This window comes from Salminus brasiliensis, chromosome 16, assembly GCF_030463535.1.
Source record: "Salminus brasiliensis chromosome 16, fSalBra1.hap2, whole genome shotgun sequence".
NCBI lineage: Eukaryota > Metazoa > Chordata > Actinopteri > Characiformes > Bryconidae > Salminus > Salminus brasiliensis.
In genome coordinates this window covers 25,305,499-25,328,995 of record NC_132893.1, presented here as the reverse complement: position 1 = coordinate 25,328,995, position 23,497 = coordinate 25,305,499, and the positions used below count along the sequence as shown (strand labels likewise).

The following is a 23,497-nucleotide window of genomic DNA, read 5'->3' as shown; positions in this document are numbered from 1 at the left end:
TTCTGTAACATCTCATTTCCAGATATATGCGTAGGTGGACTGTATCCAAAGTCTCCATTTAGCATGATTTAGCAAAGGGACCCAGACTGTACGTTTTTGGAAAAACAAAGGGAGCTCTTCAGGTGAAATACAACCAAGATGTAATGCATATGTTGTCCTGAAGACAAAGGCCACACAGATAGAGGAATAATTTAGGAGAAAACCCAGAAGCAGTCGACCAGCCAAGACATCTTTACAATGGGAGATGCTAGGCTAATGTAGCTAACAAATGCTGGACTATCACCAACCTCATCTTGTAAAAATGTATGCCAAAATGCAAATCATGCATAAGCTAAAGAGTTTAGCATGTACTTTACAGAGATAAGATTAGTGACAGTCTAAGTCCAGTGTTTGTTAGCAATATTAGCCTAGCTTATCCTGTTTTAAACTAAAAAAGCAAACTAAAGATGCCAAACTTATCTTGTCTGATTGAGCATTTAGGGTCAGGGATAAATTTATAGATTTATGTATATACATAACTATATTTATACTTTCTCTTTTTACTTCTATTTTATGATTGAAAAATACAGAATGTAGCTATTTCTTGTTGCATTGTATTTCTTGTAGCAAAAAAAAAAAAAAAAAAAAGATCTGCACCTAAAACCTCTTAATTCGCAAACACTGCTATGGATCACCTCATACTCTTTCCAATCGTATGTTGCTTTTACACCAATCCATATATGAATACCTCTCTATATTGTCTTGTTTTCCTAGCTGTTCTGCCCGTGTGTTGTCCTGTATGTACAATGCTATGTCATGTATCAGCATGCTATGGGATTTTCATCGTATCGAGAAAAAACATTTCTTGCCCAAACATTCATAACACCATCATTTAACCTTTGCCTTCAAATGTAACCTTAAAATGTACTGCTTCATGCTTCATGACTAAGCAACATTATCTAGTCCAGAGTTAATCAGCCTGCTATGTGAAAACCAAACAGCAAGCAGTAGTGCCAGCAAAAGTCTCCTACTTGCACATGTCCACTGACCAGCTCAGCAGAGAGACAGTTTATCATCTGCAACATCTGGTGCATTACTTACGCACGACACACTGGTTGCCCCCGGGCAAAGTCTTCCAGCCTGGACAGCAGTAGGAGTGCAGACGGGTTCCGCACACATTGGGCCTGCAGAAGAGCATTGATAACTTGCCTCAGTGTCAGAACTAACAGCCTGATATAAAATTATCATTTTTTTCATACCCAGTAAGTCATTCACTTTTAATTATTTTACTTTTAATCAGTTAACATGATGTGCCAGGATACACTTAAGGATCTGGCCAGAGTGACATAAATTCCCACAATCCCTTTTTAAACATTCTGAGGCATGAAAACTTAGCCAGTAATAATGTTTTATTTGTCTTCTTATGAAAGACTACTGCATATATGGCACATACAAGACTGTGACAAGTGTCATAGGGCTGTTGCCAGTTTACCAACCACTTCCTTGTCCAAAATCAGTCATTGGTTGGTAAGATCAATGCCACATATCTATGATTGGGTCCAGGTGTGAGCAAGACTGGAGTTCTTGTTTTTTTTGCTTTTGACTATTGCTGTAATCATTATCAAGCGGGAACAAGTTTCCGAACTCTAATGCTCCAATGCTGTCAGCATTGCAACACTTATGAAACCCTAACAGTGCATTGTAAAGTTTTTAGACAGACTTCTGCAGGATTTTCAAAAGTTTTGCATTACTGAATATTTAATGTATTTTAATGTAAACAAAGTAATTCCAGGTGGTTTGATGCAGAATGCAGTGTTTTAGAGTAGATACCCAGCCACTGGTTCATGTAACCACCACTGTAGAGAAGTCAGTAAACCATTTGCATAAACCATTTGACAACAAACCATTCTAAATGTGTTTGAATGGCATGTCAGACACTGAGTTATGTAGTGTGCAGGGCTAACTCTATGACTTAAAGCCACATAATACCCTGTTATATACTTTTTAAACTTAGACAAAAACTTGACAAAAATGAACCAATGCAATAATGTCCCACATCTCAAATACACCTTCCCATGCCTGCAAATCCCTACCTTCCCACCTAGTTTGTCATAAGGAGTGTTTCAGCCTGGACTGCTTTTTAAGATAAGAAGCCAACTGTCTGCAGCTAATGCCAGGCAGCCAAGCAGAGCAGACATCATTTATGTGTATTGGTCTTTACAGTAGAAGTTACAAAAATATCCAGCTTAATTCTAAAGCATACATCGAAATTGAATCATACATTAGTTTTTTTATGTGTTGGTTATATTAAAAAGTACAATAACACAGACAAGCTGGAAAAATGTGGCAGCATGTTGGCATCAGGTTGATAATCGACAAAACCATTTACTATGCATTACCCAGGCCACCCAAGCAGGTAACTTGATTGCTACACAGAAGCTAGAACACTGCACCCACCCACTGCCCCTAACCTAATTCAAAAGGGAAATCTGGGAAGCTGCACACTGTTAGTAATGGATATGGAACTGTGAGAAAATGAGGCCTTCTCAGTGTTCATTCATTACTGCTGCAACAAGTCGAGTGTGGCAGCGTGCTGTTCAGTGTAATAGCATGTCTGTTCTGCAATTCATGTCAAATTTCTTCTTTAGTGCATATCATTTCCATAGAAGGAAAAAAAAGTGGCAACGGATTGCTCCAGGGTAAAACTCAGGGTATAAGGGTGTATAAACATGCATATAGCCTGCATTTAATCTGTATTAGGAATATCATGGCTCATACAGGCTATTGAAACTTGATTTCCGTGGGTTATATTAAGCTGAAACTGAAAGCATCACAACAATCATCAAATACATTATACAGATAAAAGTATTGGGAGACCTGCTCATTTATTGTTTCTTCCGAATACAACGATATTAAAAGTTCACAGTTTTTTTCTGCTTTTGTTGGAAGTAACTGCCTCTACTGTCCAGTGAAGGCTTTCTACTACTTTGAAGCATTGCTGTGGGGATTTGATCGAGCGTTAGTGAGGTCAAGATGTTGAATGACCACCACCTCGCCTCATCCCCAACTCATCCCAAAAGTACTGGCAGGAGCACCATCATTCCAGAGAAGCACCGATTCCACTGCTCCACAGCTCAATGCTGGTGGGTTTTTTTTTTTACCCCTCTAGCCCACACCTGGCATTAAGCATCGTGCCAATGGGTGTAACTGTAAGTGGCTGAGTGCATTCATAAGAAGGGGTGTCCATAAACATTTGGACATATAGTGTATCTTTAGATACAAACTGAACATCTGCTGTAACTGCAGAGTTACCGGCTGTGTGATGGGAACACTATACCGCCATTGTTGAATACAAGGGAGCACAGGGAATGCCCTACTAAGGTAGCTAGCTAGATGAGTGGCAAAGCTGCCATTGCATCATTTGGACCACCTGGGAGTTTTCTGTATCTCTCAAATGTGCTTATTTTAGCAACTTTTAGGTGAACTAAGTTACTTTTTAAGAAGTCTGAACGTGGGAGATAGGATAATCAGTCAGTCCCACAGTGAGGAAAGTCAGTGTCACAGCAGCAAGGAGATAGCAAGACATTCAGATGCAAAAACGTAGATAAATGACCAATATTTATACAATATAAATAAAGTCAAAAGCTCTGAGGGAAAACTAAAAAACTAAAATATTATTAATATATATTATTTACAGAGTATTTACAGATCATTGCAAACTGACCCTTAATTGCACGTGTGGGGTGCGGGAGTATGGGTAGTCTGTGAAGGCTACGAACACACACAGCCACACTAACCCTCAAATGTTTACATGTCACCCTGCCCTAGTAAGTTCATCAGCAATCAGCAGTTAGACTGAATATTTTATGCAGTTTAGAAGAACCGTCTGAGTATGTTTTTGTCTTTATTATTATTGTTATTATATTATTAATAATCTTATGTTAAACCCCACATTAAACCTCAACACACAAACGCCCTAAAATCAACGCTCACGAGCTTAGCGTGGATGCTCCAGAAGCCACTCACCCTCTCAGCGCCTCCTGCTTCCCGCGTCTCCTCACGCGGCTGGCCGCGCCGCTGTCCACTTGAAGCCGTCCAATTCTCACAGGCTCCGCGGGCAGCTCCGCGGGCAGCTCCGCGACCACCTTACCCACCAACACACCCAGCAGAGCCAAGTACCCGACCAAACGCCACGAACTACTCTCGGACGCCATCATGCAAACTACCTAACCTACAAGTTCTCGCATTCGCCTTCGAGTTTAAAACTGAGGTTTTATCGTCCGAAAAAACGAGACTTCTGAAGAGCAGCTAGAACAAGTCCCTTCCCCTCCTCAGTCGATGGAAGTGAGGAAAAAACACACAAACTACTGTAAACAACGAAACACACCAAAGTGTGAGGAAAACACGCGGCGCATGTCCCGTTAAATTAGCTGGAGAGCTGGTCTGAGGGAGCTTTGGGTTTCTTCCAGTCATCAGTGTGGAGGCAGAGTCACAGCAGAGCTCCAGCGGCTCGCGCCCCTCCAGGCTCTCCCAGAGCGCGTGCACAGGTCTATGGCCACAGGTAGAGGCAGGAAGGCGCGCATTAGCTCTGCTTATTCACTCTGACTAACCCCCTTACGACCACCCCTATAGCGCACAGGCCCAGCCAAAGCCATGCTATCGCCTTTAATGGAGTATTTTTAATAATGCTTAAGACTTATTGACTTGAATACTAATTGTAAGTAGCTCGTAATCCTCAGAAACCCACCCTATCATGCGCAGGTAACCATAAACGTCGATATATCTGGTTGAACGTAGGCCATGGCGTCAGGTGACCAATGGCAAAGTCAGTATGACGTAGAATATTGAGCTGACGTTGATATTTTCTTGGTTTTAATGTTTTGTGATGTTAGCTAAACCCCCCCAGCTTTACACCTGGTCTCTTCATGAGTCTAGTATCTGGACTGGTCTCCTGATGAGATTTTAGCCACGCGCGTTTACACCAGGTAGTCGAATGCGTCTCCGGTTAGTCAGGCTGGAATCTGATTGCTGTGTGGGACGGAATATGCAAATTCGCTCACTGTGCGGTAGTTATGACTGGTGTTTCGGCTGTACTGGGCGGAGCTTTGCTGGCTGAGTGCGTTTTGGAGAGACGGATGCGTTTACACTGTTGTAACGTGGCTCAAATGCGCCTCAGACCACCTCCTGAAGTGGTCTTGGGTGTCCTGGGTGCGTTTACACTTGCTTTTGTTTATGTGGATTGACCATCCAGATATATATTCAGATATAATCCTGATACTCAAGACGCATTAAGTGATCAGGTGTAAACGGGATCTAAGTGATTCAAATTAAACGTCACATACCAACGTGGTGTTGACGTAAAACAGCACCCACCACTTGGTTGGGAGCTATGGTGACATCAACACTCTCACAATGTAGGCAATGGTGGCTCAGTGGTTAGGGTGCTGGGCTATTGATAACAGGGTTGTGGGTTCGAGTCCTGGGCTTGACAAGCTGCCAGTGTTGGGCCCTTGAGCAAGGCCCTTTACCCTCTCCGCTCCCTGGGTGCTGGAGTTGGCTGCCCACTGCTCTGGGGGTGTGTGTACTCACTGCCCCTAGTTTATGTGAAATTCAAACATTGTGAGAAAGGTTGTAAGTCATGCTGGTAAGATGAAATTCAGCGTCTATCCAACGCTGGAGTGTGATGTTAAGTCAGTGTTGTTTTTTGATGGATATGCAATTTTGATTTCCAATCATAATTTAATATATGTATATATTTTTCTGATATTTTCTGACATTAAATTTGATATCTGGTGTCTGCTGGGTTTATTTTTTAAATCTATTTACCTGCATTTACCTAAAACTTTTTTAAGGAGCCACTGACTGTGTTGTATAAAAGTAGGATTCACCTGTTTTGCTTTGGCTTAACATTTAAACCACTGACATTCAAAGTGAATGACACTGATTATCTCACTGCAGCAGCACCTGTCAGCATCAAGGGATGTGTTGGATGCCAGAAAATGGCCAGCGTACAGATCTGAGCCACTTTGACAAGATTATGCCAAAATGTGATGACTACATGACTGAGTCAGAACATCTACAAACCATCAGCTAGATCTTGCAGAACGTTCCTGGTATGCAGTGGCTAGTACCAACCAAGAGTGGCCCAGCAGGGTCATTGGCCTCCAAGGCTCACAGATGCATGAAGAGCACAGGCTAGCCTGTCTGGTTCGAAACCACAGAAGATCTACTGGAGCACGGGCTGCAGGAAAATGCCAGGAATGTTTAGTGGAATCAATGTTATGACGGGCCAGAGCTGTTTTGGCAGCAGGAGCGGAACCTATGCCACATTAGACAGGTGTTTAGTGTTTATTTCAGTACATCTTTACAGAGCTCTACCTCACTGGGACCACTGAGTATGACTGTGTAAACAGGGCTGTAGGGCGAATGATGTTAAAAATAGAGAGAATATTGCAATGGCTGCAGTTCTGCAAAAAGGAAGTAAAAATAAAATTAAAGTCATATTATATACATATTGGACATAAGTCATATTATATATATTTAACAATATAGACTTAAAACAATCAGCCCAAGTTAAGAATACACTTTCTTCAAAACACAGAGCAGGCGTCCTGTTTCCTTGCCGTTCTACAGGGCATCCACCCAGTGCTCAGGTTTCAGGTTGTTTTGTAGCTTATACGTCTGCTCACTAGTCATTAGGTCTGTGAAGTGACGACATATTTACTGGAATGTATTCTACTCTATTTACTTCTCAACAGTCTTCCCAGCACTGTTGTTTACAGTAATTATTAATCCTCCTGTTTATTTCACCACAAAGGGTTCTCTACAAAAGTCCATCTGTCTATCCATCTTCCTACTCCTTCTGAAGCCTAACTGGACAGGGCTGCAGTCCACAGCAGGGCACCGCACATTACCCATTTACACTCACACCTAGGGGCAATTTAGCATAGCCACCTCACCTACCATGTGTTTTTGGGAGTGGGAGGAAACCAGAGCACCTGTAGGAAACCCAGTGAACACTGGGAGAACACACCAGACTCCTCCCTGACTCTGACTGGAGTCCCCTGGAGCAGTGCAGGGCATGCATGCACACACACACACACACACAATATTTATAACTATTTATAACCCATAGCCTGGTTATACGTTCATCAGATTGGGTGGAAAACCTTCTGTAGATTGTTCTAGCACTCTGTGGATAGCACAGAAAATGATTTCACCATTTTTGTGAATCAAATAATTATATTTTAGCACTATGCAGGACTCTTTTAGCTTAGAGCATGCGTATAGAGCCCATCAACTGAAGCCAGATCTCCAATTTTCTACCCTTCACCCCTCTGCTGTAAGTTTTCTTATACCTGACAACCAATCAACCACATCAGAGAGAGTCATTCTGTAATAAGTACAGCTTGTACGACATCAAAAGTGTGTGTGTGTGTGTGTGTGAACGCATGCATGTGTGTGTGTCAGAGCTCTTCCCTGTTAACCTAATCTGTAATTTCCTCATCTTTCACTGCATGCTTGCTGATGCCCGCTGGCATTCCGCTGATAACACTTAACCTTCATCCTGTTTGGCACAGCGGTGCTCAGTGGGCTTGCAGGCATCATTTCTATTCAGTAATTGCATCGACAGAATAAACACCATTCCTCATTTTAACAGCATTCCTGAGTTTAATGCTTCTGTAAGGCGTAAAGCCATTTTTACAGCCCCTGTTACCGTTTTACAGAACAGCAGATCTTTACTGACCTCCCGTGGAGAGAAGATATTAACTGGACTTTATAATTTCCAAAACATCAGAAAAAGAAATGATAGAATATGCAAGTGCCTCATTTATCTGAACAGCACATGATAGGTAATGTAGCTGGTGAGAAAATCAGTGCAGCTTTGGCGCCACCTGGTGGAGCCATAAAGATAAACACAGAGTTGATCAAGCTCAGCAGCATCCAGCACAATACTGAATATAACCTCAATGTAATCTTACATAAGAGCTAAGATTTTATTTACTTCTGTAAAGATGTTTTACAGTACCTGTTTCCATTGTCTCTTCTGACCTCTAGTGGAGGGAAGATGTAAAGACTTTAATTTACAATCATGTCATTTCAAAAACCATAATATGCAAGTGGCAAAAGCATATGACAACACTAGTACATACTAAAGGAGAGGCTACTGCAGTTTCATGTTAAATGTCAGAGCATGCATGCACTTTGCAATACTGGTGTTTAACCAGGCAGTTAGACCTGGACTAATAGAACACACTTAAAAATGTAGGTGCAACAAAGGGTTCACTCAATGATTCCATTAAAGAAAATGCCATTTTTGTAACAGAGATGTATGTATGTATGAATAAACTTTTTAAAAGCAAATAAAAGGTTCATAACTCACATTTGTTTTACAAAATTGGTTCATTATGGAACCAAAAATGGTTCTTTAATAGCATTGCTAATTATTTCTTCTTCTTTTTTTTTTACTATGAAATGATGAGGCTCATTGGATGAAAAATCTTCAAGACTGGACAAAGGCTATGTTCAGACTGCAGGCAAATCAGATTTGTGTCCCAAATCAGGTGAGATGACTGTCCACAAAGTATTTGCTGTATCAGATTGGATTTGCGTGTACAGAGATTACAAGCCTATCTGCATGGGTTGCTTTGGTAACGGTGTAGACGCTTTCATCAAAGTGCTTTAAGGGCAAGCCTCGCGGGCCAACTTTACAATGCATGAGAGAAGACCAAAATGCTTGAAACTGAATTTTACTGTTTCAAAAACATTTAAAGAAAACCCAACAACTTATGAATAGTTTTGTAGCTTTTGCCTCAGGCTCGTTCTGGCTACTGCACATGCAGGGGGGATTTCCTCTCTAGCCCTTTAACCCTCCTCTGCTCACAGCATAACCAGCAAATGTTTTGATGAAGGGCAGGACTTTATCCGTAAATAGATGGCATGTTGAGCATTACAAAAACTCTAATTCATATTTCAATAAGTGGCCATGGCACTAACCAGTTTGCGTGACCTGTCTGATTTGAATGTTGCAGTAAAAACAAAACAAAAAAATTCCAGCTGGAAAATTTGTAGTTTTACTTAAGTATTAGACTACGACATTTTTCAGGGTGAGGAAATCATCTTGACTGGCCAAATCAAATCACCCAAGCTCAACTCTCTAAACTACTGACTAACAGAAAAGAGGAAAATGTAGGCTAAAAAGAAACTGAATTAAAATGGGTACAGTATCTCTCTGTGAATATATGAGAAAATATGAGGATTACATTTGTTAAGTTCAATTCCATGATTCATCCAACAGAGATGTGACACAAATGAAAGCAGACTTTCCTCATGTTAAGTTCCAAATTTCATTCTGAATCAAATGTATTGGGTTTTAGAGACAAAGCCATGCTCAGTCACGTACAGACTGTACTGTAAATATGACAACATTAACAGTGTTTTATTTCCAAAAACAGATTTAACACTCTCTTGAAAACTGCATGTTACATTTACATTATGAGTGGAAAATACTAAAGAATAATTCACACCAATGCCTACTACAATTCAAAACCCAGATTTCCAAAATACAGACATCTAAATTTAGCAGCAAAAGGTACAAAAAAAAAGAATTATAAAGCTTTGGAAAATGTATTCATAATATATTAATACTCTAAAAACAGCTAAAAAGAAAAAGCATAAGTAAGCCTTGTTTTAAAAAGGACTGCAAGATACTAGACATTTAGTTTCAGTACAGTACAATGCACTAATTCGATTGTTTTAGAAAAGAGGGGTTAATCTCATGCTAACTTTTCAAGTATAAAAGGACTGCATCATCATAATACAGAGAGACAGCTTCCCTCACAGGGTTTAAGCCTAGTCGTGGATATTTTCCATTTCACAAAATACTACAGGGTCCAAGACTAGGTTTAATCCTGGTCTGGGAAAATCTCCTCCTACACTTCCAAAAACCTTTTTAATCATCTTAAATCACATTCTACCATTTATCTACAGCTAAATAAGCTAAACTATACACAAGTAACAGGGCAGTTTTAATCCAGCATACTGGACTCGAAATCAAATGAAAAGTGCATGAAAGGCCAGGGACAAAAACACACAAAGCTTGATAGATATACATGAGATAAAGGTTTCCCAGCATACAGTGATTGAAAGAGTTTGTAAAGAAACAAACAAACAATGCAAACTGCTTATGAAGCAAAGGCAAACAACTTCATCTGTAAAACATGGTTACATCATATATGGCTGCCAGTGAAACTGAACTGATATACTAATCTTTACACATGTGACTGTATGAATGGACTAGATACAGGATAAATTCTGAAATGTACAGAACTATGATTACTACTAAATCTCTTAATGATTTACTCAATACAGACGCAAATGTCTTAAAATTTTAAATCATAGCCATTGCTTCACTGTCCTAATTGCTTACAGACAGTACTGTATATAACAACACAGTAAATTACTGAAATAGGCCCACAACTGGGCAGCTGACTAACAGCTGATGTCAACTCCTGTATAAATAACTTCTCATGGTATCAAACATGATCTTATTTCCATTAACAGTTTACTATAAAAATATGGAAAACCTTACCATCATGGTAACATTATTTCAAAAAGAGGCCCGACAAGAAAACTGAAATTTTAAAAACACTGGAAAATGTAAAATCATCCATATCATGTTTTCTATGTATTGTAATAGTAGATAGCACCACTGTTTTAATATACGTAAATCAATAAAAAAAAAAAAGTTGTAACAGTTAATATATTATTTAAAAAAATAATTAAACTTAATACAACTTAAACCCTGAACAGCACAAACAAAGAGATCATTCCTTGTTTAAAAAAAAGGAAAGAAACAAACACCCGATACTCCAAACGCAGGTGTCTCTTCCTTCACTTGTCACTAGAAGAGGCATTCAGAGTCTAATCTTGCCTGAGATAATGTCATCATACAAACCCTGAGAGAGCTGCACGTAGGTTTTCTTACAGCTGTCAAGGAAGTAGAGTGGGTCTTGGACAGCCTGAGGACAGAAGCCGTCCTCCACTAGCTTTTTCTTCTGCTGCTTAAAGGTCTCGGTCATGTCCAAGGATGTCTGTGGTAAAGAAAGAACAGAAAAGTTCAGAAGCAGATGTTTTCTCCCCAGAAAACACACAACACACATAACCTTGCCAGACTAAATTAGACAGGCTGATAGAAAAAAGGAGACTGTGGTAGATGGGAAAAAACAAAACACTGGTGGGGAACAAGTTCAAGCAACTGTTCAGGGTACAGATCGCATATAATAATTAATGGCTATACAAAGATAAAATGGCAATGGTTTATTCATTCATATGTGGATTAACCGAAAGTGGAAAACAGTCAACACACAAGTTCATGTAAATTAAAACACTGTAATGTGACCCTTTACACAAAAAAACAGTCTCTTACCTGCACTCTTAAAAAACAGGGCCATGAGTATGAAGGAAGGTTCTGCACCAAGTGATTGTAAAGGCTTTCTCCTTCCAGGTCATAGTCTTCTTTTAGGACTACAGCTGCCATTCCAGCTCTTCCCTCATATCCTACAAATCAGAAAACAGCATTACTCATCATGCAGTAGTGCTCTTTGTGTAATAGATGAGATAATTTCCTTGCAGTCTTCTGCTAAGACAAAATTTTACTACAACCACAGCCAAAGATATGACCAACGATTTGACAATAAGGTGCATAAAAAAAAATAAAAAAAAATAAAAAAAAATGATAGAAGCCCTGAATACACAATGGTCCTAGTGAGTTATGACTGTCCTGTGAATCTGGCACCTGCATTATTATCACACTAGAAGAGTGTTAAAGGACCAATGAAGGCAGAATATCAATGAAAATTCATAGCTTGTGTTTGCTAAGTAGCTGTGCATCTGATACACAGCCCCTACAAGTCCAAATATATAAATTTCTGTGTGGACAGATTATAACTATTAGGGCTGGGCAATATGATAAAAATACTTCACGATATTTAAATACTTTTTTGTACACAATATTTATCACAATACATGTAAATCACAGCATGCAATAAAAAGTGATGTTATAACTATAAGGTCAAAGAGGACTTCAATCACCTGGCACAGTGACACCGTAGACATTCACTTCCTGCAGGAAATGCAAATAGCCTAAAACTTCCGACACCTCTGTGGTGGCCACATTCTCTCCTTTCCATCTGCAAACCACACAGAAATAAGAGCTCATTTCATTCTCTTGTGGTTTTAATCAAAACTGGAATAGAATATTATATTGGCAGTAACTTTACATTGGCCGTAAATATAAACAAATACAAACCCTGAACGTAAGACTTTCTATGGCATGATGCATAATCTATTTCATCATAGACTACAGGTTTATCAACTCTATGCTTACTGACTAAATAATTCTCTGATAATTCTCAGTAAATACATATAACAGAGCCCCTAGAACACAGAACAGACGTAGGGCTGTAGTTCTCACAGACCACACTAGATGGCAGCATTTGTTTTGACCTATGAAGTTCTTTTCCTACTGCAAGGTGCCATGACTATTTACCAAATCATTTGTATTTGGTATTAAGTATGTGGTATCATTAGTATGAGTATATGAGTATTAAATGTCTCATTATCCTTCTAGTGGCTATGACCCCGTGTGTGTCCTCTGCTGGCTGCTAGTGGGATAGGTATGGCTAGCAGGTGGGAGGTGCAGTGATTAGGGGAGATACCTGGGGTAAATGGAGACATACCAGTTTATTGAGAATTGAGGCAAGCAGCGGTGTGCTTGCTCAGATCCAGGGTAAATGCCAAGGAAAGAGGGTAGATCTTGGCTCCCAGGGTATAGTTTAGATTGTTGTAATATTGACCATCTGACCACCTACATTTGAATCCCTTTAGGAGAGACTATGCTTTTTCTCTCTTCTCTATTGTCAATCTGAAGACCCTAGATGACCTCGGATTCTGAGTGGTGATCCTTATTCGTCCTAAACATCTGACTTTTAAAACTCTTTTGATGGCCCTCAATAAAGCTTGATAAGTCTTCTACAGGCTATGTAACAATGTCTAAGGGGTTTCTTTTTCTTTTTCAAAAAAGATGTGTCTCAAAACTAAATGTGGCTCGGAGATGAGCTTCGAGTAACGTTTCTGGTTATGCAGCAATGTCTAAAAATGGCTTAGTGGTATTGATCACCATCAGGCCAGTTTAAGCAGAAAATGCTGGATAGGATATTAAAGGGGAAATGGAATCTGATCTGAGATGAACTGATCTAAAACAAATCTACCCTTAAATAACATACTCACACTTACACTGTAATGTGATGCTAGCTGTGTTTTATTACTATGGTGCAGTAGAGTGTTTTGAGTGCTCATGATAGCATGATGGCTTTAAAAGAAAGAAAATATTGCTTTGAAATTAGATTTATACACTGTATGTCCAGCATTTCTAGCCCCTGTAGTGATGTACTGCCAATAGATTATGACTCTTTGGAGGAGATAAATATAAACCTGTTACACCGTGCCTAACAGCAGGCGTGGGTCAGCATTAGGCTGTGGAGCAGTAGAACTGTGTTTTCTGGAATCCTGACCTCACTGAGCGAATACCCTTGATTTTAGAAGAAACAACGAAGGAGCAGGTGTCCCAATACATCTGCCCATACAGTGTGTAGTTATTCTTCTGTAGCAAGCATCCAAAAAAGTTGTAGCATGTTTGATTTAATTTACTTTACATGACTATTGAGACTATAGTGTATGCAATGCAGAAGATAAAAAGGTGCCACCATACCAACTCTAGTAAAAACCTTTATATAGCACAACATACAGTTAAGGAAGGGGAGCTGAGAACAAGGCCAGTGGCTCCACCTCCCAGAACACTGGTGGTTAAGGCCCAAAAGACATAAATCAGAACATTCAGGAAAACACTAATTTGTTTCTTTTCTGTAAAGGGATTTTAAACCAAATCCTTTCCAGACACAGAACACTAACCACAGATTTACTTTCACTAAGACAAATCGAGGGAAAACTGTGAAAAACATTAACAATTATGCAACTTTAATGGAATATGGATTTCCACTGGGAAAAATAACAGTAAAATAAATACACGACTAGGGTCGTGCTGGCCTACTTTCAATAATTCTGTCTCAGAGTTAATAAATGACCATGTTTTTTTTTTTGTCAAAGTTGTTGGTGTTCACAACCTGCCAAACCTAAAGAGACAAACGGCTCTATTGTGACCCCTGCTTTCTGGTATCTTCAATCAAGGCCCCAAGCTTTTGACCTGATGGCATGCTTCTTAATGGGTCTTTTGTTCTCCAATCCTCTTGTCATGGTGGCCATTTCCCCATTAACATCCCAGGGACCCCTCAACCAGCCATGGAGGCGGTTCTCTTTTACTCTACTCTAAAGTACATTACTCTCTATTGACAGGCCATCCCCGGGATAGGCTTTGGTAGAGAAGCCTTGCGTCACTGCTGGCATTTTCATGAATGGAGGCAGCCTAATTCTTGGCCTGGCTTTTCAGAAGCTGTGCCAGGTCCTATTAGTCTCGGCCAGGGCTTCCACCAGAGCAGAGAGGTTGGGAAGCTGTCTGTGCTAAGCATTCTCATCGGGGGGAGCTCATTCACAAGGCGGGCTAGAATTAGAGATAGTCAACAGAAGGGCCAACAGCACTGGGAATACAGCAGGATGCTATCAAGGACCAATGGACTTTGGAACACAGACCTGTTTTGATGAATGGTCACCCATTAATCTTAACTTTCAATGGCTGCTTCTGACTTGCTGTGGAACTGAATGGACTTGAGTCCATTCTATAAAAAAGGGTTTAGGCTTAGAAACATGGGTTTGTGAAATGGGGGGGGGTGGGGGTGTCAAGGTGTGAATAGAATGAACATCAAGTTTTGATAGTAATACCTGAATGTGTCTCCAATACGGTCTTTGAAGTAGACAAAGTCTCGGTGGTCCTGGAGCATCAGGTCTCCAGTGTTGAAATACACATCACCCTTCTTAAAGACATCTCTCAGCAGCTTCTTTTCAGACATGGCCTCGTTTCCCGCATAGCCAAGAAAGGGATTGATGAAAGACACTGGAGCCACCAGCAAGCCAATCTCACCTGCAACAGCAGATTCTTATGTTCAACCTAGGCGACACATACAGGAAAATATTCCAAGGAGAAGAGAAATTTACCTTTGTTCACTTTCTCACAGCATCCTGTATCTGTTCGGACAGGCTCATATGTTTCTAGGTGGCATTTCAAAAATTCAAAAGGTATAGTACGCTGCAATACATAACAGACAAGATAAAACTCAGTAGAAGTCACCACACAAACCTTGTCCGATAGAAAGGTTTATAATATTGTATGTTTTTGGATAATCTGTATGTACCGTTATTACTAAACATTCAATGATCCTGACCTGTCTCTAGTCAATACTCTAATTTGGACTGAGCACTAGCCATGGTCTTTACGTAAGAACATTTTCCAAGCAAATTCGGTCAGCCTTAAAGTCTGAAAAACATAATTAACCTTGTTGAAATAACTTGCTCTGCCGATGGGTCCGATTTCGGCGGTATAGTTCAGAAAGCCAACGCTGGCCTCGGTTAAGCCGTATCCCTCGCGGATCTGGATTTTCCTGAAGCGTTTCGAAAACTCCTTCCAGACATCTGCTCGAAGACCACTCCCTGCAGCAATGCGCACTTTATGGGCCATCTCCTCTGCGGCCTAAAAACAAGATTTGCACAAATAACTTGTGAATGCAGTCGGAGTGTACTGTTGAATAACTAAGCTGAGGAAATTTCATGTAACTGCAGTAGTATTGGCATTACAATCTACTGTTTTTAAAAGTTTGAATGTTAATGCAACTATTACATATTAACAGTCCTGAAATAAGAACTTACATGCAATACAAACATTACAATTCTACACAACAAGAGACAAAAACTGAAGAAATGCTACCTTGGGTTGATTCACCAAGTATCGACAGAGTTCTCCAATATACTGGAATACTGTGACATTATACTTGACGCAGTCCTTCCAGAACTGGCTAGCAGAGAATTTCTTTTTCAGCACACATGTAGCTCCTATGACCAAACACACAGCTGAAGTGGACATTTGTAACATTACAGGCCACAGATCATGGATCATCTTCCTTTGTCTTTTAAATAAAATAAAAAAGTCAGATACACTATGTAAAAGTTTTAGTAAACATTTCAAAATCTATAGTTCAGTCCGAACATACTGTTTTTATAAGGAAGCCAACATAAACACACACCTCCTTGTTTCTACACTCCTGCCTATTATATCAGCTCCACTTACCATATAGGAGCACTTTGTAGCTCTATAATTCCAGAGTTCTAAAACTCTTTTTACCTGTTAGGACCTCACAGAGCAGTTATTATTTGGGTGGTGGGTCATTCTCAGCACTGCAATAACACTGGCATGGTGGTGGTGTGTTGGTGTGTGTTGCAATGGCACAAGTGGATCAGACACAGCAGTGCTGCTGGAGTTTTTAAACAGTGTCTACATCAGTGTCACTGCAGTGTGAGACTGACCCACCACCCAAATAGTACCTAAACAGTTGGGTCCTGAGCATTGACGAACAGGGTGAAAGGAGGCTAACAAAGTATCTAGAGAAACAGATGAACTACAGTCTGTATACAGACTACAGTTCGTAGTTGTAGTTATAGAACCACAAAATTCTCCTGTATGGTGAATTGAGCTGATAGAATGGACAATGAGTGTAAAAATAATGAGGACGTTAATAATGATTAATGTTATGGCTGATTGGTGTACATTCAGCCAGTCACATATTCCGCTTACAGCAGATTAGCCCCACAAATAAAGGCTGAAGTTATAAGGAGTGTCATAGCCCATACTGCTTTTCAAATGTCAATCAAAACTTTGCATACCAATTTTTTTTAAGTCACAGTAAAAAACAAAACAAAAAACAAAACAAAACAAAAAACAGCAGTTTTGGCAGGGGTCACTGATCTCATCAACAAAGGACCAGCCTGGCTAAAGGTTTCCATTCCAATCAAGCTGGCGCACACCTGATTCCACAAGTTTGTTTGGTCTTTAAACACTTAGTTCTACGAGGTAAGCTTCTGCCGGGCTGGAATACAGCTGCAGCCACATTGGCACTCTGTGGATAGGACTGGTGAGCCCTGTTCTAACAAATCAGGAAAGTAATTAAAGACATTAATTGCTGTTTAAACTGTTTTTGGTACAGGTCACAAGGAGACCAAAGCGAAAAACATACTATAATACTATAAAAAGCCGGATATTGGGTCTTCAAGCTACACAAGTATTGCTTCTAAGTGAAAAAACAGTAAAGCAGATTTACCTTAAATTATACAGTTTCACTCTATATTGTTTACTAGTGCATTTTTAACTCTGTCAAGCAAGAAAAAACTAGCACTAATAAGACAGGCTAGTAAAAGAGATGTGATCTGGGAGTCAGTTCTCAACTTCACAATGTTCAACTACAGTCATCTTACATTTGAAACTCTCAGTTCTTTTTGCATCACAGCAGATTTTGCACTTGAAGCAGATGCGTCTGATGAGTCTGGACTAAAGAAAGGGTTAAAGACACCTTTGCATTGCACCCTTTCTTGTTTTGAACGCAGCTATGTGGGTGAAGACTTCCAGGAATTGTGCATGTCTGAAAATCCATTTGTTACCACACTACTTCCTGAGGACAACACAGTAAGGGATATCCTGTGGGCCTTAAAACAGAGAACCACATAAACCTCACAAAACATTGTGTGTGTTTGGCATGGATGTACCCTGTTGCAAAACAAACACACTCTGAATGTAAAACTAAATGTGAGCCTTTTTATAAAAGAGCATACATAAAAGTAATAACACAGTAATACTGCACCATGAGTCCAACAGAAACAGTGAGAATTAAAGTAGTGCCCATTTAAAATTCCTGATAAAAAAATATATATCTTTTTCTTAACTTTTAAAACTTATTATGAATTTAAAGACAAGCTGAAGGACAATTCTTTCACATTTTCTGCAAGTTAAACCTCCTTACCTAGATCAATGCACCCACCAATACCCAGGAGAGAGGCTGCCATATGGTAAAGAGGCAGGGTCAGATAGATGGTATCGTTTTCGTTGGCCCCACACAAGCGGAAGAAAGCCATGCTCATCACTGCTTTGATGTGACTGACTCGAGCAGCTTTCGGAAGTCCTATGTGAAAGGGGAGGGCAAACACAGCACATTAACACTTCTGCCCAAACATGCTAGACTTCTAAGGATAACTAGGAGTGTAGCAATGAAGTAGACTGTCTAGCTTTCAATCACAATTTAACACACAGAGGTCTCAAACAACACATTCAAAAAACTGGAGCAAGTAAACATACTCTTAGCTGATTACACAGCAGGATGTGTAAAAAAAAAAATCTATCTCAACAGTCCACAGTGAGGACAGACCCTCACTCCTATGAGAAAACTACTTCGTCTTTATCTCATAATCAATGAAGGTAGGAAAAGCCCACTTAAGTATGTGCTGCAGTTATTCAATGGCGAATGCTATAATAAATTGGAAAGTGAAAATTGTCAATGAACATTAATTATATATTAAATATATATTTCTAAAACATTAGAAACTTTGGCTGCCTACCAGGTCATGTCACAATTTGATTGAACATTTTGTGAATCACCACAATAACCACATGTGTATTCAACACTACTATGATCCTCAGAGTACTTTCTATGCAAACATAAGCAGCCTTATTTCTTTGCGTAAATTAATTCTTTTATATAGTATTACTGCCAAAACAAGGGAAAAGGATACTTCAACCATCTGTTTGTGGAGGTGCAACCACAATCAAAAATGAGTCTTCATGCAAAAAAGTGCAGAACTCCATACTGTAGACATGCTCAAGGATCTGATGAAGGCCTTGAAGCAAGGTCCGAAAGGTAATTTTTTTAATTAAATAAAGAAGTTTGTCTATGGTATAGAGTGCTGCACATTTGGGCATGAAGATCTATACATTATTATTAAAACAGTAAAGTGCAAGTAAAAGACTTTACAGCTATAAAGCCTAAAAGGGGAACTCCAACAGCTATCTGGACCACAGAGTCACTTTAATTAGAAAATAAACAGAGTTTATCCTGGTGCGTTTGGTGCTATCCACTATATGTGCATTTGCCTTTTAAACTTACGCTTTAGTTATCTTGGCAAAGGTAAATGTACTTCAGAAGAATAAACAGCAAGTATTTATTGATATGTCAGGGCTATATAACTGCCAAAGACCAAGAAAGCAGTGAGCGTACACTCTGCATCTGCCAAACTTACACTGAGAAGCTCATAGACTTTTTTGTCTTTTTTTGGATTAAGGGTGGAGCCCCAGTCTATGTTTTTGTACACTAAATTCCACTACATAAACCACATCCTCTGCCCCTTAACAAAAGGAAAACAGCTGGGCAGTACCTGTGGTGCCTGAAGTAAAAATGAGCAGGAAGTTGGATGTGAGCTTTGGCGGGGGCAGGTTTATTTGTGGCTTCTCCGCTGAGGCCGACTCTACTTTGTCCAGTAATGTGTTCACGTTGTGATATGAGGAGTTGTCTGTCATCACCCACACATCAATCGCATCATCTGAGAGGGTTTGTAGGACATCGTCCAGACACTTAATTAAATCTGCAAGGGAAAAAAAAACAATAAAAACAAACAAACAAACAAAATCACACACACACCACATGAATAATACGCATGCTATTCAGTTCTATTAAACAGCTGGAGTGCATACATATCTAAATATCAACAAACAGCCAAAATACCTGAACATAAGGTCTGCAGTGAGCGTGTGTGATTACTCTAACCTTATTAATCATTTGGTCAGTTTGGACAAAGATTACAGCCTGTGTTACTCATATATAGGTTAAAGTTCAGGGGTTTCCTCAGTTGTGAGTACTTGCATTATGGGTTTGATGTGTTGGCAATTTTTTTTTGAGAATTAACTTCTGCATCTTTCAGAGGAAATAAACTTATTTTTAACTTTGCACTCTTTTAGTTAGTCATTCACAGTTAGTTCCCAACCCCCCTTTTTTAGGCTAACTGTCATTCTGTTCTGTAGGCAACAGCATTCTGCTTCACTCACTTTTTAGTTTTAGCTTTCTATAAAGAACTAAATTGAGTTTCCATGACAACAGGCCTGTATAGTACCAACACAGGTATTATACTCAATTACCTAACAAACAATAGTCAACTAACCCTGTTTCATGATGTACAGAGCCATTGACATAGTTCTTTAAAAGAACCACATACAACAGTTTCTTGATCATTCATAAAGAATAAACATTTAAGTATGTAAATAACCATTGAAACATTCACCAGGTTGTCTTGGTTGTATATATAACCCTTGCCTTTACTAGGAGATGCTTAAAGAACCGTTTATGGGAGTCTGTAATTATAGAGATGATATCATTATCCTTCACTTATTATTTCATTAAAGTAAGACTTCTAGCTCAGTGTTGGACCAGCTTCCTTGACACGGATGGAGCTTAGTCATAAACACTTAAAAATAGAAGGTTACTAAATTGTTCTTAGCTTGGTCATTGAGGTCTGCACTGTTAAAACGGTCTGTCTGTTCGGCCCAAAACATTCCTTTTAACTAGTTTGTGTGCAGGGCAGAGAAAACTTAACAGGCTTAAAACCTTTATATAATGTGGAGCCTTTATGAGCTTTACAGATATTCTGAACACTCACACAGATAATGTACAGATATGATTAATCAAAGAATCATTCAATAGATGCTTCTTTAAAGTATCAAATGTGGTTCTTCCAGTGCAACTGGAAGTTGTCTCAATCTTTTTAGTGCTATATTGGTCTGGAAAACCAACCAACTCAGTAAATCCGTATTAGGAATGCCGTTAGGGGCTGCAGTTGTAGGAAACCTTAATAGTCAGATTTCTCCAGAGGTTGTTTTGGAGGAAAGTGAGGGGTTGTTAAAAATGCATGAGAAATGGCAAGCGTGTGATTAGAGCCACGACCAACACATAAGAGTTGGCAGCCCTGATTTGGACAACTACATAGACAAACATACTGGGACGCCTGCTCAGACAATTGATCCTGCTTTTGTTGGAGTAACCTGGAGTACTGTCCATGGAGACCTTCTACTAGATTTCGAGGCACTGCTGTGAGGATCTGATTGCATTCAGCAACAAGAGCATTAGTGTGGTCAAGATGCTGGATGATCACCACCCCACCTCATCCCCAACTCACCCCAAAAGTATTGGAACACAGTTCTACTGCTCCACAGCCCATTGCTGAAGGGGGTTCATCCCCCTCTAGTCCACTCCAGGCATTAGGCATGGTGCCAATGTGTGCATGGGACTAGTCAAGCTGCGCGTATGTGTGCAAACGGGTGCAACTTAAAGCAGCAGAAGAATGCATGCATTAGAAGGGGTGTCCACAAACATTTGGACATATAGTGTAAGGCCAGGGCAGCGCATGAAGAAAAACAAAGAGCGTCTAATCAGATCAGACATTAGATATTTAAGCTCAGCATGTACCCTCAGCACACAGCTCCCAACACGCCACAACAAGCTGCCTCCTTACGTAAGGTCAAAACACTCAGCATGGAGGAGGAAAGCAGACCGAGCTGCTGCGCTACGTGCTGAGCTGCTTTGAGCTCCCTCACAACAAACGAGCCCCAAAGGAACACTTCCTCGCTGCCACGCTGAAGGTGTCCTGCCTACCTACCTGTCCCCACGACGAGAGCCTTGGCTCCACAGGTCTGAAAGCAGTGCCGCAGCGCTTTGGGCTTGATGTTGGAGTTGAGGAAGGCGACCTCGCAGCCCAGCTTGCAGAGCCCGAACCAGACGCACAAGAAGTCCGGCTCGTTGCTCATCCACACCGCCACGATGTCACCATGCTTGAAACCCGCCTCAGCCCTGAAGACGTTGGCGAACTTGTTGCTCCGCACGTCCACGTCCCCGTACGTGAAGACCCGGTCCTCAAAAACAACGAAGGGCTTCTCGGGCGTCTTCCCTGCCTGGTGGACGAAGCGGTCGAGGTAAGTGATAACCCCCCGCCTCATCCTCGCCATGGTCGCCTTCCCGACCTTTTGAAGCTTTAAGTAATAAATCAGGTCGACCCAAAAGTAGGGGTAGAACATCCTCTGGAAGACCCAGAGGGCAAGAGCTCCTGCCAAAAGCGTAGAGAGCGCCCAAGAGATCATGCTGGCGAGAAGACGGTGGTGTGTTTACGCTGCCTGGTGCCTGAAGAGGCTCTGAGCGGAGCTGCAGTATCGCTAATATTTAAATGCCTTCACGTGCTACTGCGCATGCTCAGTCTCAGCCCTCGGTACAACCTTGTAGGGGTGGGCGATGTGAAGCGATTCATCACGATACTCGATATCGAAAGATATTTTCAAGGTAGTTCAGCATAAATGTCATAATCTTTTCACATAAAATTACCTTAGACTGCTATGAAAAGCTGTGACGCCAAAAAACAAAAAAAAATTTTTTTTTTTTTTACCTCAAATTTCTTCTCAGTTCTGTTGTTGAGATGTAAACAAGTGCTGAGTTGTTGAGGAACTTACGGACACAGATTTCTTTACAGTGGTGGCGATAGGAACCAGAGCTTGTGCTGTCAGTGGGCAGTGGTGGCTCAGCGGTTAGAGCACCGATACTATGATACTCTGCAAGCTGCCGCTCTTGGGCCCTTGAGCAAGGCCCTTCACCCTTTCTGTTCACTGTCACTGTGTGTGTGCTTGATCACTAGTGTGTATGCGTGTGTTTAAGGTGGAGGCCAAATTCCATCTGTGTTCGACACCAATGGTGAATATGGTTGCTTGTTGTCTACAACTGTTTATATTCACCATCCAAAATCACCTGTAAACCTACACATGTCTACAACATGAGTTTGGTGATGATGTGTAATGTTGGTAAAATAGTCAGCCAAACTCTTCTCAAACCTATCATAAATAAATCATAATAATATGTCGGCAAAATTCAGTAATGTAGCTTTTAGAGGTATTAAAATCTGTCACCACTACTGTGAATAACTTTGAGGCGGTACGTTTCTCTAGAACAGAGCACTACACCAAACCACTTGAATGACTTTTACTTACATCTTAACCATTTAATTATGCAGAAATAAAAACAAGTATACTGAAGTACTGACATTCCCTGATGCTGCCACCCCCACGCTTCACTGTTGGGATGGTGTCTATTAAGAAATGGGCCATGTTGGGTTTGCACCACACATGGCGCTGGGAATTTGACAAAAATATTATTTATATTTATTATATAAATATTTATATTTGACAAAATAAGCCAAACATCTTTTGTCATCTGACCAAAGAACGTTACCCTAAAATTCATAGCGTGATCACTTAGGTGCTTTCTGGCAAATTCCAGGCATGCACCTATTCATACAGACCAGTTGTATGCAATGCTCTTTGTTTTTGACTGCCAGACCTTCATTCCAGCTTCCACAAGGTGGAGCTTCCACAGCACTGGGGATGAGCACTTATGCAAACAGCATTTTACAGTTAGTCATTTTGTGGGACTCCCTCTAGAGG

General features: G+C 40.3%; 3 protein-coding genes across 3 annotated transcripts in view; 1 reads left to right on the top strand and 2 right to left on the bottom strand.

Moving 5' to 3' along the window:
- Positions 1-4,196, bottom strand: part of fbn2a (fibrillin 2a) — a 76,719-nt gene extending 72,523 nt beyond the window's left edge. The window contains exons 1-2 of the mRNA XM_072659500.1: positions 4,006-4,196; positions 1,081-1,163 (exon numbers count right to left, since the gene is read on the bottom strand). Coding sequence (XP_072515601.1) covers positions 1,081-1,163; positions 4,006-4,196 — 274 coding nt within the window. The remainder of the gene's footprint in view (positions 1-1,080; positions 1,164-4,005) is intronic.
- vaspa (vasodilator stimulated phosphoprotein a) overlaps positions 2,514-23,497 on the top strand; it is a 212,962-nt gene continuing 191,978 nt past the window's right edge. Inside the window, exon 1 of the mRNA XM_072659504.1 lies at positions 2,514-2,519. Coding sequence (XP_072515605.1) covers positions 2,515-2,519 — 5 coding nt within the window. The 5' untranslated portion in view covers position 2,514. The remainder of the gene's footprint in view (positions 2,520-23,497) is intronic.
- On the bottom strand, positions 8,802-22,188 carry LOC140536664 (long-chain fatty acid transport protein 6). Its single transcript, XM_072658604.1, has 10 exons — positions 21,673-22,188; positions 19,402-19,608; positions 17,997-18,155; positions 15,914-16,038; positions 15,485-15,679; positions 15,148-15,238; positions 14,875-15,073; positions 12,073-12,170; positions 11,408-11,538; positions 8,802-11,072 (listed from the first exon to the last, which is right to left on the bottom strand). The coding sequence occupies exons 1-10, from the start codon at positions 22,148-22,150 to the stop codon at positions 10,896-10,898; spliced, it is 1,860 nt and encodes a 619-aa protein (XP_072514705.1). The 5' UTR covers positions 22,151-22,188; the 3' UTR covers positions 8,802-10,895.

Excerpts from the sequence above, each read along its gene's own strand:
- LOC140536664 (XM_072658604.1), bottom strand. The coding sequence starts at position 22,150 with ATGATCTCTTGGGCGCTCTCTACGCTTTTGGCAGGAGCTCTTGCCCTC. Across the intron at positions 19,609-21,672 it reads GGCTCTCGTCGTGGGGACAG|ATTTAATTAAGTGTCTGGAC; the intron begins GTAGGTAGGCAG and ends TTTCCCTTGCAG. Across the intron at positions 11,539-12,072 it reads CTACGGTGTCACTGTGCCAG|GATATGAGGGAAGAGCTGGA; the intron begins GTGATTGAAGTC and ends TCTGATTTGTAG.